This window comes from Bison bison, unplaced genomic scaffold (assembly GCF_000754665.1).
Source record: "Bison bison bison isolate TAMUID 2011002044 unplaced genomic scaffold, Bison_UMD1.0 scf7180017864500, whole genome shotgun sequence".
In the NCBI taxonomy this organism is placed as follows: Eukaryota; Metazoa; Chordata; class Mammalia; order Artiodactyla; family Bovidae; genus Bison; species Bison bison.
The window spans coordinates 1997365-2011723 of NW_011495059.1; the positions used below are offsets into that span (position 1 = coordinate 1997365).

A 14359-nucleotide genomic window follows, 5' to 3' on the forward strand; every position below is an offset into this window, starting at 1 on the left:
GCAGCCAAGGAGTTGCTAGGCCACCTCTCTGGTCCCTTGGCTTAATGTTACAGAGCCCTGGGTGCCTTCAGTGTAAATTGAGGTGGAAAGCTCCAGCCTTAGTGCCTTAACCCAGGGGTCCCCAACCTCTGGACTATGGACCTGTCAGATCAGCAGCGGCATCAGTTTAGAAATAAAGTGTACAATATATGTAATTCACTTGAATCATCCCCAAACCATCCCCATACCTTCCTGGAGCATGGAAAAATTTCTTCTACAATGCTGGACCCTGATGCCAAAAAGGTTAAGGACCACCACATTAATAAGTGTATCTTGATGGTTGAAGGTGTTTATTAGCCACACACATATGGAAAGTTGTTGCATATGCCTGTAAGCTTCCTATCATCATTTATTCCTTGGGACACAGTTCCTGAAGTTCGAGTGTGGTTCTCCAAGGCTTAGGGCATAGCGATACACTTCTGATTGGGGAAACGTGGAGCCAGGTTAAGCAGGATAACTTGGTAGATCTGTACCTCAAGACGTGTGTATTCTACATGAACCTCTCCATCCCTTCTTACTTTTCAAATGGAAACTAAGCAAATTTTAGGCAGATAGTTTCAAAATCCATCAGCACACACAGTTCCATCCTCCCCCATCTCCTCGTCTCCTCTCCCTGCCCAGGGCTTCCTGGTCCAGCCTAAACTTACTGCCAGTCATACTTGGCCTGTCCAGACAGTACCTTTCCCATGAGTGCATTTGAAGTGTCTTGAGTTTGAGATATGAGAGTCTGCTTTGAGATAAATGTGCATCTCTTGCTGTACCTTGATTCTCCATGTCTGCCCTCCAGTATTCTTGCCTGGACAATTCCATGGACAGAGGAGCCTGGCAGACTACAGTCCATGGAGTCGAAAAGGGTCAGCCATGACTGAGCGCCTAACGCTTTCACCTCCCAGTAGCTCCCAGTCTAAGGGGTATAGACATCTTGTTAGCTGTGTACTGGGATACAGAAAAACTGGGTCTGAATCTCTACAGCCCCATGTATCTGCTGCTAACCTTGGAGAAGCAATGTATCAAAGCTCAACCTTTGCTTTCCCATCTGTGAGATGCAGCCAATCTCATGAATCTGCTCTAAGAATCAAATGAGCTAATGGTTGGGACAGGCTTTACTTCCTGTACCTTCTAACAGGACTATAGTGCATGATATCAACAGGGATATTCATCTTACACATGACCAACAAGTGTACCAAGTCAGCTCCAACCCCATCACCAATATGCAGAAGGCAGTGCTGCCATCAACACACACACTCTGACCTAACTAATTTGTTTGTTTCCCATTTGAACTGCTGCAACTGCTGCCATATCCTGATTTTAACTCAACAAATAATCGTAGAAGATAGGACTCTGTTTTTTGAAAAGAGGAAACTGAGGATCCTATCTTCTATGATTATTTGTTGAATTAAAATCAGGGTATGGGCAAAGTTGAAATACAAACCAGGCTCTGTGACTCCAGGCCCCTTGCTGTTAATTTCTGTCCTAGCAGTGCATGGAGACTGGTAGAAATGTGAATCCTGGAATAGGGCAGAGGTGACCCAGATTCACATCATTTTCTCCTGTTCTCTGCCTTGGTGCACGCTGTTTCCCTGAATCAAATGTCCAGACATTTCCCTTCACCTGCAAGGCTCGTGTTACTCTCTCTCAGCCCCAAGTTCTTCCGAGTAGAATTCCTTCAAGTATTACCTTCTGTAAGCAGTATTCCTACAAGCACCCACCCCAAGAAGATCCAGTGGTCCCCCCATTGCCTGCAACCACTGTGTCAGATGCGTAGACCCCCAGTTGTAGTTTTGTGGACTGAACTGGCCTGGGACAGCAGGCCTTCTGCTTTGGTCCTGTGTCACCAGAGCTCCACTGCCCTGTATCATCTGCCCCTAGATATTTACCCGCAAAGTGTTTATGGTCAAAGCTAAAATCATCAGCTCCCCACCAACCTGTTCCCAATCGTGTGTCCCCATCTTAGTGACAGATACACCCTGTCCATCAGCCAGACCAATGGGATTCCATCACCCCAGTACTTCTGACCCTGCGTCTTTACTTTCTCTTGGTCATATCATCTCCTCTCCCCCTCCTCACTGCCTCCTCCCTGGTGGAAGCCTCTATGGCTTTGCTGTAGGAGTCTCCTCCCCACCCTCCTCCTCTCTCTTTGACTCTGACCCCACCCCTCCAACCCATCCTCCACTCTGTAGCCTAGGTGATGTTTCAGAAATGAAACTTGTACTCCCAAACCTGCATTCTAAAATCCTTCATTGGCTTCTCCTCCCCAGTATCCATGGTTCATGGGGAGCAAATGAGGGAAGATACACATGCTTATTAGGTCATCCAGAGAGCTGTGAAGCTATGCTGCCCCCTTGCTCACGGTGATTCTGGCAGATTTCCTAGAGTCTCACCCACTCCGGTGCCTTGGCTGGTGAAGTTTCCTCCTCTTTCGATGCCTGTGTGTTCCTCAGTTCCATCTGGCCAGATCCTGCCCATGTTTAAGGTCTGATGTAAAAGACACCTTCTCCAGTAAACCCTTTCGACCTTCAGTCTAGACAGTCTCTTCACCATCTGGGGTTCTCTCTGTGAGGATCCCTGTCGTGTTCTGCCTTGCACTTGTCATTTGTATTCACAGCTTTTCTTCTTCAGTGGACCATCGGCTGCCTGTTCTTATTCATCCTTGTCACAAATGTGCCTTGCAGATACTGGGGATTCCCTAAAAACATGTTGAATCCCAGTGAAATGAGAACAGATGGAGTCCACGATTGCACTCCATCTCTCGGGCAAGAAAGCTTCACTCAGATTACAGACCCAAATATCAACATTGAGCATCAAGGGTAAACCCAGCCCTGTGGTGGGAGGTGTTAAGTCTGGAAGGGCAGCATGCGAAAGATGTACCATGATCTGAGATTCAAGGAACACCTATATATCCAGGAAAAAAAAAAAAGACAAAAGGGAAAGATAACTACCGGGTCAGCCAAAGAGGCAGGGTCACAGTTAGATTGGACTGCGCTACAGGTGACAAAGTGAAGCAGGTAGAGCCTAAGGAAGGTGCCCCAGATCACATAACTAATAAGCAGCAGAGCGGGGTCTGAAACTTGGCCAATCTGATAACAGAGTCTGCCCTCTTAGCACCGCCTAACCTGGGTGAAATGTAAAGCAGGATTTGCTGATACGCTGAACTGCATGACATCATTTTGAATGGTTTGTCAAGATGAGGAAGCATCCCCAAATAAACTTTGTATCTTGTTTTGTCCACCCCATTCTAAACTGCACCGCACCCTGGGAGGTTACTCCCTCTTCTGTTTGCACTCACTTGGGTATCCTCAAGCTAGAACCTTGGAAAGCAAAAGCGTCAGTTGCTCAGTCGTGTCCAACTCTTTGCAGACCCCGTGGACTGTAGCCCTCCAGGCTCCTTTGCCCATCGGATTCTCCAGGCAAGAATACTGGAGTGGGTTGCCTTCTTTAGGGGATCTTCCCAACCCAGGGATCAAACCTGGGTCTTCTGCCTTACAGGCGGATTCCTTATCATCTGAGCCACCAACCTTGGAAGTCTTAAAATGCTCACATTTAATCACCTATTGCTTTTGTGTTTTAACCACCTTTCACATTCACCTCTTCTCCTTCCTCAGGGCGATTTCAAGATCTGCCCACAGCGTCTCTTGCTTTGACTCTTAGAGCAGCTTTCACAACCCCAGTCCCTCTCTCCTCCAACTGTTTTCTCAGACTCCTGCCAGAATCATCCATCTAGAAAAATATTTGGGCGCTTGGTCCTTTGGGTTCTCCCTGTCACCTATGGTACTGAGGGTAAGCAACTTAAGTTCTTTGGGAACTAGGCTCTGCCGACATCTTTCCTGCCCCCGCAAACTTTAAACTTTTTATTTTGTATTTGAGTATAGCTGATTTACAAAGTTGTGATAGTTCCAGGTGAACAGCAAAGGGACTCAGTCATAGAGTCCCCTTTATATAGCCTTTCTTCCCCGAACCCTGCCCCTCCTGGATAGCAGTTGGCACATAACATTGAGTAGAGTTCCATGTGCTGTACAGTAGGTCCTTTTTGTTTATTCATTTTGAATATACATGCCAACATCTTGACGTTTCCACCTTGATAACCAACCACCCACCCAGTCTGTAGACACATATTCAGCAGCCTGGAAGTACCCTCCCTCCCACTCCATCTGGGTGTTCCTTGACTTTACAACTGAGGCGTCACAGACTTTAAGCCAAATTACCTCTCCCCTCTCTACCCGTTACCCCCAAATATGGTCCCACAGCTCCTTGTGTTACTGCCTCATACCATGTATCGCTCCAGATGATAATAGCATAGTGCTTGTTATGAAGGCTCTTAAAGTTAGATTTCTTAGATTCTGATCCTCGTCATGTTGCTTGGTGTTGGTGGTAGTGGTGGTTTATTCGCTAAGTCATCTGTGACTCTTGTGACCCATGGACTGTGGCCTGCCAGGCTCTGCTGTCCATAGAATTCTCCAGGCAAGAATACTGGAATGGATTGCCGTTTCCAACTATGTAAACTTAACTTCTCTGAGCTTCACTTTCCTCACCTGTAAAATAGAGATAATAATACTTCTAATGAGGATTAAATAAAATAGTTCACATAAGGTACTGAGAACAGCACCTGCCACATAAGTGAGCTCCTACTATCTAAGTGGTAGGTATTAATTATCATCTAAATTGTATTTCTTGTCTGACTCTCCCATCAGACATACTGGCTAGATTAAGATGGCATTCGTCTTTCTATCTCTGGTAGTTGGCGGAGACAATCATTTAATAGGCCCTTCAAAAGTTAGCTGAATTACGGGTGGAAAGATGGATGAGTGGATGATGGATGGAGTGTTGGATGAATGAGTAGATGAGTACATGGATGAACAGGTGAGTGTGTGGAGTTATGATCTAAATGGATATGTAGATGTACAGATTTTTAAGGAGGTGGATAGATGGGTGGAAGGATGGGTGGATGGAGGCAGATGGATGGATGGATGGATGGATGGAAGAATGAATGGGTTGGTTTAAGAAATGGATGGACAGGTAGATGGTTAAATGGATGGTAAAGTAGACAACTAGTCTTGTTTAAATAGTATGAAGCAAGGGGAAGCTATGCCTCAAGTCATTCTTGTCAGCCAGCTGAAGAGATTCTGCAGTATGTGATTTATAAAGTTTGGGTTTTTTTCCTAAGCACAGCTGTCTTCCTGCTCAGAATCTTTGGTCTCAGGCAATCTGTTACTTGCAATATCACTGTATCCTTGTAAATGTAGACCTTCAGTAAATCTTCTTCAAGCCTGAGAGAAAGGACACATGTATACTCTGTTTTGATCACAGAGTAAAGAAGTATAATCCTTGCCCTGGAAGGCCCTGCAATTGAATTTGGAAAACAAATTCAATTAATAGACGCTTGCCAGCTCCTATCATTCTGGGGTTGCCTTGAAGCTTGGTCAGGGATTGCAGTGGCTTCTGGTGACATCCAGGATAACTCAGCCACTTGGAAGAGGTGAATCAAAGGGCGAGGAAGCATGTTGTCATGAGGAGGTGGCCAGGCAGAGGGGAATCCTGAAGGTTGAGAGCAGACCGCCAGAGGTTGTGAATGTTGAGACCCAAGGTGCAGCTTGGAGCTGCTGATGGTGAAAAAATCCTGGCTCAGGATGGAGGCCTTGCAACTTGTCCCAAAGTACATAAAATATTAGATCTAGTGAGGGGTAACCTCATAGCATGCAAATAAACAGAGCTGAGATCAGAACTCTGGCCTCTCCATTCTCAGTCCCATGTTCTTGACAATATAGAGAACAGAGATGTCTGCGAGTCTTTATCAAATGCAGCCTGAACTCTCTGCCCCTGAGGAATCATATTCCCAGGCTCTGGTCCACAGAGCCCCCAGTGAAGAAGAATGCCAACCTGTATTATATGGGCTTCCCAGGTGGCACCATTGGTAAAGAAGCCGCCTGCCAGTTCAGGAGACACAAGAGACTTGGGTTCAATCCCTAGGTTGGGAAGATTCCCTGGAGGAGGAACCCACTAGAGCAACCCACTCTAGTATTCTTGCCTAGAGAATCCCACGGACAGAGGATCCTCGCAGGCTACTGTCCGTGGGGTTGCAAAGAATCAGAAACGACTTAAGTGCCTTAGCACAACACATCACGTGGTTGGTAGAGGCATTGGATGGCTTGCGTGGGCTGTTCTAGATCCCACCCATTGTTGGAAGTTCTTCACCCCTTTCCTCCCATCTGGGGCCACTGTTCATTTGGCCAAAGATATTCAACAGTTTTATGAGTGACCAGATTTGCTGGCTGTGGTTGCCCCAGTTCAGCCTCCCAAGGAGGCACAGAGCTTTCCTTCTGGACCTATAGAATTTGGCTGTCCTGATAAATGAGAGAAAGCCTTGGGGTGGGCTTACCTTGGGGGCTTTGGCCAGTTCCTACTTAAGAGGGGGAAGCTTGGGGCTCTGAGGTCACGTTCCCACCCTGTGGATGTAAAGACCACATCTTTCTGTGTCAACAAAACTGGATAGCAGTTGGAATTAACCACAGAACTCAAGATGGGAACAAATTATTCTTGCGTACTTAGATGAGTCTTTGAGGACCTGAATTATTCAGCAAGTTTTCTCAGTCCACAAATGTATTAGTTATTGTCAGTATAATTAAGTCAGTAAAAGAAAAGTTTTCCTATTTATTTTCCTACAGAACAAGAAAAATTATAACAAAGAGAAAATCACAGACTTACTTGAGTCTTCCTTTTTTTTTTTTTTTTTTTAATTGTTCAGAAGCCAAGAGCTAGAAGAGACATCAGAGAAAGACTGCAGGCAGTGATTTTTCAACCATTCTTTTGGAAAGTGGAATCTGTTTTTCAGTCATGTGAAATCTTAAGTGACATGCCAATTTATGAAATAGATTAAGATGGAGAAGCTCTGCCTTTAATGGCTGGCAGAGGGCCAGCAGCCCTACCTGTTCAGTAACCCCACATGCTCCCTCATTACAGTGAGTCTGCAGAATCCTGAGAATGTGTTGTTTGAAAATTCATGATTTAGTTCAACTCACCTAAGAATCAGATAATAAAAGGAAGGCACAGAGAGTTTATTCAAGTTGTAGTCTGTTCAAACTGATGTTTGCAATTCTTCTCTTTTAGTGCAGTGCTCTTTCATGATGAAATTTGAATGCTCTTCCAGTTTTCTACCAGTAATGTAACAAAGTACTTCCCAAAATTTAGTGGCTTAAAAAAATAAGCCATGAGATTTAGTGATTTTTCTCATAAATCCGTACTTTGGCTAGGGTTTGCAGGGAATGACTTGTTCCTGTTCTATGATATCCAGGGTCTTAGTTGGTAGAATCCAGTTGGCTGGGGGTTGGCTGGAAGCATCTCTCTGTTCATACAGTCTTAGAGCCTCTCCACATGGCCTCTTCTGACCACAGCAAGCTTGGGATACTTAGCCTTTTTACATGGAGCCTCAGGACTCCAAGGGAAAGTTCCAAAGATGCAGACAGAGCCACAAAGCTTCTGTTTGTCCTATGCTGGAAAGTCCCAGAATGTAACTCCTGCTGTGTTCTATTGGTCACCTAGGGCCAACCCTGATTCCGTGTGGAAGGCACTGTGCTTGGACATGAGTCTGGGGAAATATGGATCACTGGACAGCCATCTTGGATGCTGACTACACGATTTCCTTGCTTTTGGTGTGATCTTACTGCACAGATTCTGATGTAGTTTAACCTTAACAGAGAAGTCATTATTTTTTTCCTTAGATCTCAGGAGCACTGTCATAAATTAGTTCTAGAAGGCCACAGAAATCTGACTTAAGACCAAAACATCATAATTACCAGGAAACTAGTTTTAGTAACCATAAGAATTTTCAAACCATTAAAATGGCCAAATGCGATCTGGCTTCCTCTGCGTGAATAGTGAGTTTCTCCATCATAGGAGAGGTCTCCTTCATTTCTTCTACCACTGCAAGTGCCTGATGCTCAAGGACGCTGACTAGTTGAGAAACTTGCATCTCCTTGAGCTTAGGGAGTAATACTATGTGCATTTCTAAGAACCAAGATTTCTTATAAATCTAATTCTTGTTTGTTTGTCTTTTCTTTTCCCCCACTTTTGGACATTTCCTTCATCTGACTGCCCATCAATATATAGAAGAAATGCTTATTCCTACTCCTATTACTTGTAAGTATCGACCTGGGGTGACTTTGCTTTGTGCCCTGTAAGGCAACCTGTAGCATGCATTTCCTGCACCAACCAAGTGTCTGTTGGTTTCTCATACTCACCTCTGTCTAAGTCACCTGCAGCCACAGCGTTTTGATTTTGCCTTGATGTTTTCCATTTGAAAATGCACTGTCACCGTTCATGTCTGTCCTGTTTCTTCCATCTTGGATCCCGCCCCCCGCCCGCCCTTTTTGTTTTTGGAGCCGTGAAGGGCTGTTTCTCCTTTGTCAGTATAAGTTTCTAGTTAGAAATCCTCCATTTCCAACAAGAGGAAAACCTGATCCTCCTGTAGGATTTGCACACATAAAACAGAACCACTGATCTCAGCAACTTCAAAGCCCGTTTATGTCTGCTTGGGAAATGCATAGCCCTAAGAGCTGAAAGATTAGAAAGAAATTCATTGGCTATTTCCACTATTTCAGGAAGTCTATAGGGAATCGTAGCTTTATCTAGAACCAGCTTCACAGCAAGGTCTTTCTCTGGGGCTAGAATTATCCCAGTCTAGTGTTTATCATCAGTTACATCATGTTGTCAGTGCACTTTGCTGGTAGTTATAGATGATTGACTAACAATTTTTTTTTATGGTTTTTCTTATTACCTAACCAGACGTTTTCACAACATGAGGGTAAAGGAGAAAAATTCCATAAATAGATCCTTGGTAATGAAGAGTTAGAAAACCACTGAATTAGTCTCACATTTCTAGTAGGCATTTTCCATATTTGAAAATTCAGGTCCAGAGAAGTATGTGAAGTACATGAAATCATGCATCCAGTCATCAAGAGAGAGGGATTAAAACAGAATGCCTCACTCCTTGTAAAGTGTATTTTCCATCATTCCATGTCTTGCTCCACCTCTGGCAAGCCCAGCCTTGTGAGAGAGACCATATCTGTTAGTGATCATCTTCTGAAGCCTTCACAGATGAGGGAGCCAGCCTCCCCATCTCTCTGCTCAGTATTTGGGTCCCTGCTCAATAGGTCCATGCAGTGAGCAGACGAGATTCTGGGATCACCACCCTGATGTTATATAGGAACCAATGAACCCCAGCCACCAGCACCAAAAGTACCAGACAGCCTGCTTCATTTGATCATTCATTCATTTGAGAAACATGCGTTGAACATGCACATTATGACCCAGACACTGTGGATGGAGGGATGACCAGGACTTTGAACCCTACCCTCATGTGCAGATCTATCAGAGAGACTACCCCAGCATTACATACTTGCTAGCTCAGCTGAGAGGCACCTACAGGGACAGGGACTGTGCTATGGGGACACTTAGTTGTGTGACTGATTTTTTTTAGTGGGCAGGGGATAGTTATCAGTGCTTCTAGAGATGGGTTTATCTAGGGCTGAAGAAATAAGAATTCCGAGCAGGGAAAGCAGTAGGTGCAAAGACACGGAAGCGTGAGACAGTATGGGGTACTGTTGCCGCCGGAAAAAGTCAGAGTTCTGGATTCAAGTTACGTCTCTGTCACTCAGCAGTTACATAGCCTTTAGCAAGTTTTCTGAACTTTTTCAGCCTCTTTCCTCTTAACTCTAAAATAGGGATAATAGTGCCTAGCTTGTAGGGAATGAAGAATTTTGTAAAGTGCCTTGCAAATAAATGGGCACTCCTGCAACGTAAGTTTTCTTTTGTATCCCCTTTCAGAAACCATGAGGAGTCAGGGCTGAAGTGGTGGCCCCTGATGGTGCCTCTGGTCTTCTAGGAGATTCTTACAGGATCAATGTGCTACATTAGGTATGGGCTTGCAATGCCTTCTGGGCAACTTGCCGCCTCAGTCTGTTAGCCAATGTACATAGCACTGTCCGGAGGCCCACTTTGTACCATTCTCTGTCCTGGGCCCTGTGATGAAATCAAACACGAATGGTATGGAGGTATAGAAGAAGATACACAAGTACTCGTACTTCAAGTTGCAGTGATAAGCAAGGGTCTTTGAATCAGTGCAGACTTGGAGTTCTAAGTGACAGATCCTAGGGTGTGACACTCATGCCAGCTCAGGAATGGAGCATAGTTAAAGATTCAGAGGAGGAGGAGAACTGGCAAAGCAGACAGAAAGGTAGGAGGAGAACCACAGAGAACCAAGTGAAGTCCACTGCAGAAGGAAGACTTGACAGTAGCCGGTGCTGCAGAGAGATGGAAGTAGAGGGCTCGGGCATGGCCCTGGACCAGCAGAAGTCACTTGTGCAGGTCCTGGGGTAGCCTTGAGGGAAGAAGCCAGCCTGCCTAGGGCCCATGAGGAGGGGAACTTCTTCTTAACCACTGGGCCCTAAAAGAGAGGAGAAACATGAGACCGGCCACTTGCAGGGCCAGAAAGTCCTGGAATGTATATGTAGAGGAGCCTGTGCAGAATGGAGTGGCTGAAGATACTGGAGGTGGGGTACCCAGAGAAAAGGAGGATCTGGAGGCTAAGTGGCGACAGGGAGCCGAGGAGGGTGTGTGTGACCAGTCTTGTGAAACCAAAGGATTGAGGGATGCATGTAGATGGTTAAGGGTGAACAGAATGGAAATGATGGACCCCCGTGGTCTCCAGATTCAAAATTCCATTCCGCCACGTCTTAGGTAGAGACCCTGAGTGGGTGCTTTAAACCGTCTCTGTTCAAATTGTGGGTCACAGACCTGCAGCACTGACATCACGCAGGAGCTTGTTAGAAACACAGCACCTGGGACTTCCCTGGCAGCCAGTGATGGGGACTCCTCACTCCCAAAGAAGGATGCACAGGTTCCATCCCCAGTCAGGGAACTAAGATCCCGCACGGCGCAGCCTAAAACAAACAAGCAAAAAACTAAATGCAGCACTTCCATTCCCAACAAGATCCCTAGTTCATTCATGTGCACCTTTAAGTTTGAGAAGCACTGACTTACCCAGGCTCAGTTGTCTCCTCTATAAAACAGGAAAAATAATTCCCTCCTCGCAGAGGTTATGGAGTCACCCCATCCCTCTAAAAGCTTCGAAGTCATCCACTGAAAGAGAAAGCCTCCAACATACTCTGGCTCAACGGTGAAACTCATATGCAATCCCCAAGTTGTTATGGAGTTCCCACTTACACGTCAGGTACTGGTCAAGGTTCTGGGATGTAGGAGTTCGCTCAACAAACAAAAATCCCTGCCCACATGAAGTTTTAGTGGGGGGAGTCAGAAAAAACACCATATATAAGAAAAGCAGTATAGGTGTTATGTGATGGCCAAGAGAGGTAAGGTGAAAAACACATAAACTATAGAAAGAGAATGTAAAGTGTGGGTGGGAGAGGAACAGAGGAATGTTTTTTCAAAGCCAAGAGGCCCTCAGTGTCTCTCCCACATTGAAAGGTCCCATACACAGGATCAAGCGTCCATAAACTTTTTCAGTAAGGAATCAGTAGTAAATATTTTTGGCTTTATGGACTCTCTGTTGCATCTACTCAACTCTGATGCTGTAACATGAAAATAACCATACAGTATGTAAATGTATAAGCAGGAATGTGTTCCAATAAAATTTTACTTAGAAGATTCAGAGAGTGGGCCAGATTTTTCCTGAGAGCCATAGTCTTCCTATCCCTGCTTTTGAGATAGGGAGAGAAGTGGTTCAAGATTCATCCTGTTCTATGAGCTTCTATGATGTTCACTGGTGGCTCAGACAGTAAAGAATCCATCTGCAATGCAGGAGACCCAGGTTCGATCCCTGGGTCGAGAAGATCTCCTAGAGAAGGGAATGGCTACCCACTCCAGTATTCTTGCCTGGAGAATTCCATGGACAGGGGAACCTGGTAGGCTACAGTCCATGGGGTTGCAAAGAGTCAGACACGACTGAGCAACTAGCGTGCACACACACACACACACACACACACAATGCGTTGTACCCTTGCATGGCAGCTGGACCAGCCTAGAAGGAAGCTGGTAGCTATGTTGTTTTTTGTTGTTTTTTAGCTGGTGTGATGTGTGGGGTTCATGTAATGCAGGGAAAGCCTGTGAGGTACAGTTAATGTGTTGAGTCTATTCAGACATTGAGACTGAGGTTTGAGGACTTGTGTATACACACAGCCAGGATGTGGCAGAGCTTGGGTTTGAATCCAGGAGCCCATACCCCCAAGCCCTGCCCATCCTTCTCATTTAAGACTTCAGGGCGCCTACCCAGACTGTGCTTGGAGGCCCTTGGCCAAGCTGTGGGAGGGCCGGGATTTGAGTGCAGGTTTTTCTGCCTGTACATCCTCTGTTCTATGCAGGGACAGCAGTGCCTTGCTCAGGACAAGAAGTGGCAGCTGTTCCTGGCTGGCAAGGAGGCCCTTGAGGTAATCCTGTCTTTGCTGTCCTGGGGACTTGCCATGAGATCAGAGCTGAGAGTGCTGGGCTGCCAGATCAGTGGTAGTTGAGGGGTTAGAGTAAGAGGTGACCAAAAGGAAGTTAATGTCCCAGGTAAACAGAGCTATAGATAGAAGGCACTTTGGGATCTAGGGGCAAAAGAATCTAGAGTGGAGTCCTTCACTGCCTGGTACACATTTTTAAAACAAAAATAATGTGGGTTTTGGTACCAGACTCAGATCACAATTTAGGTCTGCCTCTTCTGTCCAGTTGTTCAGACCTCGAGCTGTCACGGAACCACTCTGAGCTTCAGTGTCTTCATCTGCAAAATGGTAATAGCAACTTGCCAGCATTTTCGTGAGGCGTAACGAACAAGCATTATCTGTAGAATGACTGACACAAAGTAGGTATTTTATAAAGAGCGGCTGTTATTCCTCACATCCTGAGCTAACAGAAATGCTTCTCTCAATTCCTTTTTGTCTTTCTGTTGTAACACAGCAACCAACAACTTCAGCATCTGCTTTTTAAAACGATATTAAGAGTCAGCATGTGTTCACGGGTTAATTTACCTCAAGGCATGTGATGGGCACAGTAATTGTTTTGAACAGAGATGGTTTAGTGTAGTAATTGTTGAAAAGGCACTAAGGTGTCTACCAGCCATTCTGACAGAGAGTGCTTAACTGTTTCACTTAGCTTTGTTTGAGTATCACAGAGGAGGGTACCTCCTGGGTTGGTCTCTGTGTGCAGACACTCTGGAATGCTTGGACTTTTCACGTCCTTTCGCTTTCTCCCCATTCCAGCATGTGTATGTATTTATTTATTTTGATTGGGCTGTTATGTTATACAACAACATGAAACAGCTCTAAGTGTACATGTATCTCCTCCCTCTTGAGCCTCCCTCCCACCCACAACCATCCCAACTACCTAGGTCAGCAAAGAGCACAGAACTGAGCTCTCTGTGCTATACAGCAGGTTCCCACTTTAAATCCTACATTTCTTCTTCAAGGTCCAGATCAAACATCAGCTCTCAGAGGAAGATGTCTCTGATTCTTTCTACCTACAGGAATGTCCCTTTTCTCCAACTCTGACTGCAGTCACTGCGTTATCATGGGCAGGAGCAAATGTGTCTTAAGGATGTTTCTTTTTCATTAGCATGTTCCCCATGGTGTCCTGACACTCACAGTGAACCCCCGGTACATGTTTGTGGAATGAATGAACAAGATGAGATTAAAAGACCTAACAGCTAAAGTCAACAGGGAGATGATCTATTCTTAAACAAACAAACCAAAAAATGTAACAGTTTTTAGATGCCTCCAGACCCTGTCTGTTGCTTGCTTCTGTGGATTTAAGGCAACTTTTTAAAGTCTGTTTCCTCATTTATAAAGTGGGAATTAACAGTGCATTCCTTAAAACTTATTTACAAATCAGAAACAGACTCACAGACTTAGAGAATGAACTTACGGTTACCAGAGGGGAAGAGAGGGGGGTTGTCAGAGAGTTTGGGATTGACATGTACACACTGCCAATGGAGAAATATACCATGTTCATGGATTGGAAGAATCAATATAGTGAAAATGAGTATACTACCCAAAGCAATTTATAGATTCAATGCAATCCCTATCAAGCTACCAACAGTATTCTTCACAGAGCTAGAACAAATAATTTCACAATTTGTATGGAAATACAAAAAACCTCGAATAGCCAAAGCGATCTTGAGAAAGAAAAATGGAACTGGAGGAATCAACCTGCCTGACTTCAGGCTCTACTACAAAGCCACAGTTATCAAGACAGTATGGTACTGGCACAAAGACAGAAATATAGATCAATGGAACAAAATAGAAAGCCCAGAGATAAATCCACGCACATATGGACACCT

The 14359-nt window shown here is 45.0% G+C and overlaps 1 protein-coding gene across 1 annotated transcript in view; it reads left to right on the forward strand.

Moving 5' to 3' along the window:
* Window positions 1-14359, forward strand: part of PTPRT (protein tyrosine phosphatase, receptor type, T) — an 839242-nt gene that overhangs the window by 672157 nt on the left and 152726 nt on the right. Inside the window, exon 15 of the mRNA XM_010829234.1 lies at window positions 8140-8169. Within this exon, the coding sequence (XP_010827536.1) occupies window positions 8140-8169 (30 nt within the window). The remainder of the gene's footprint in view (window positions 1-8139; window positions 8170-14359) is intronic.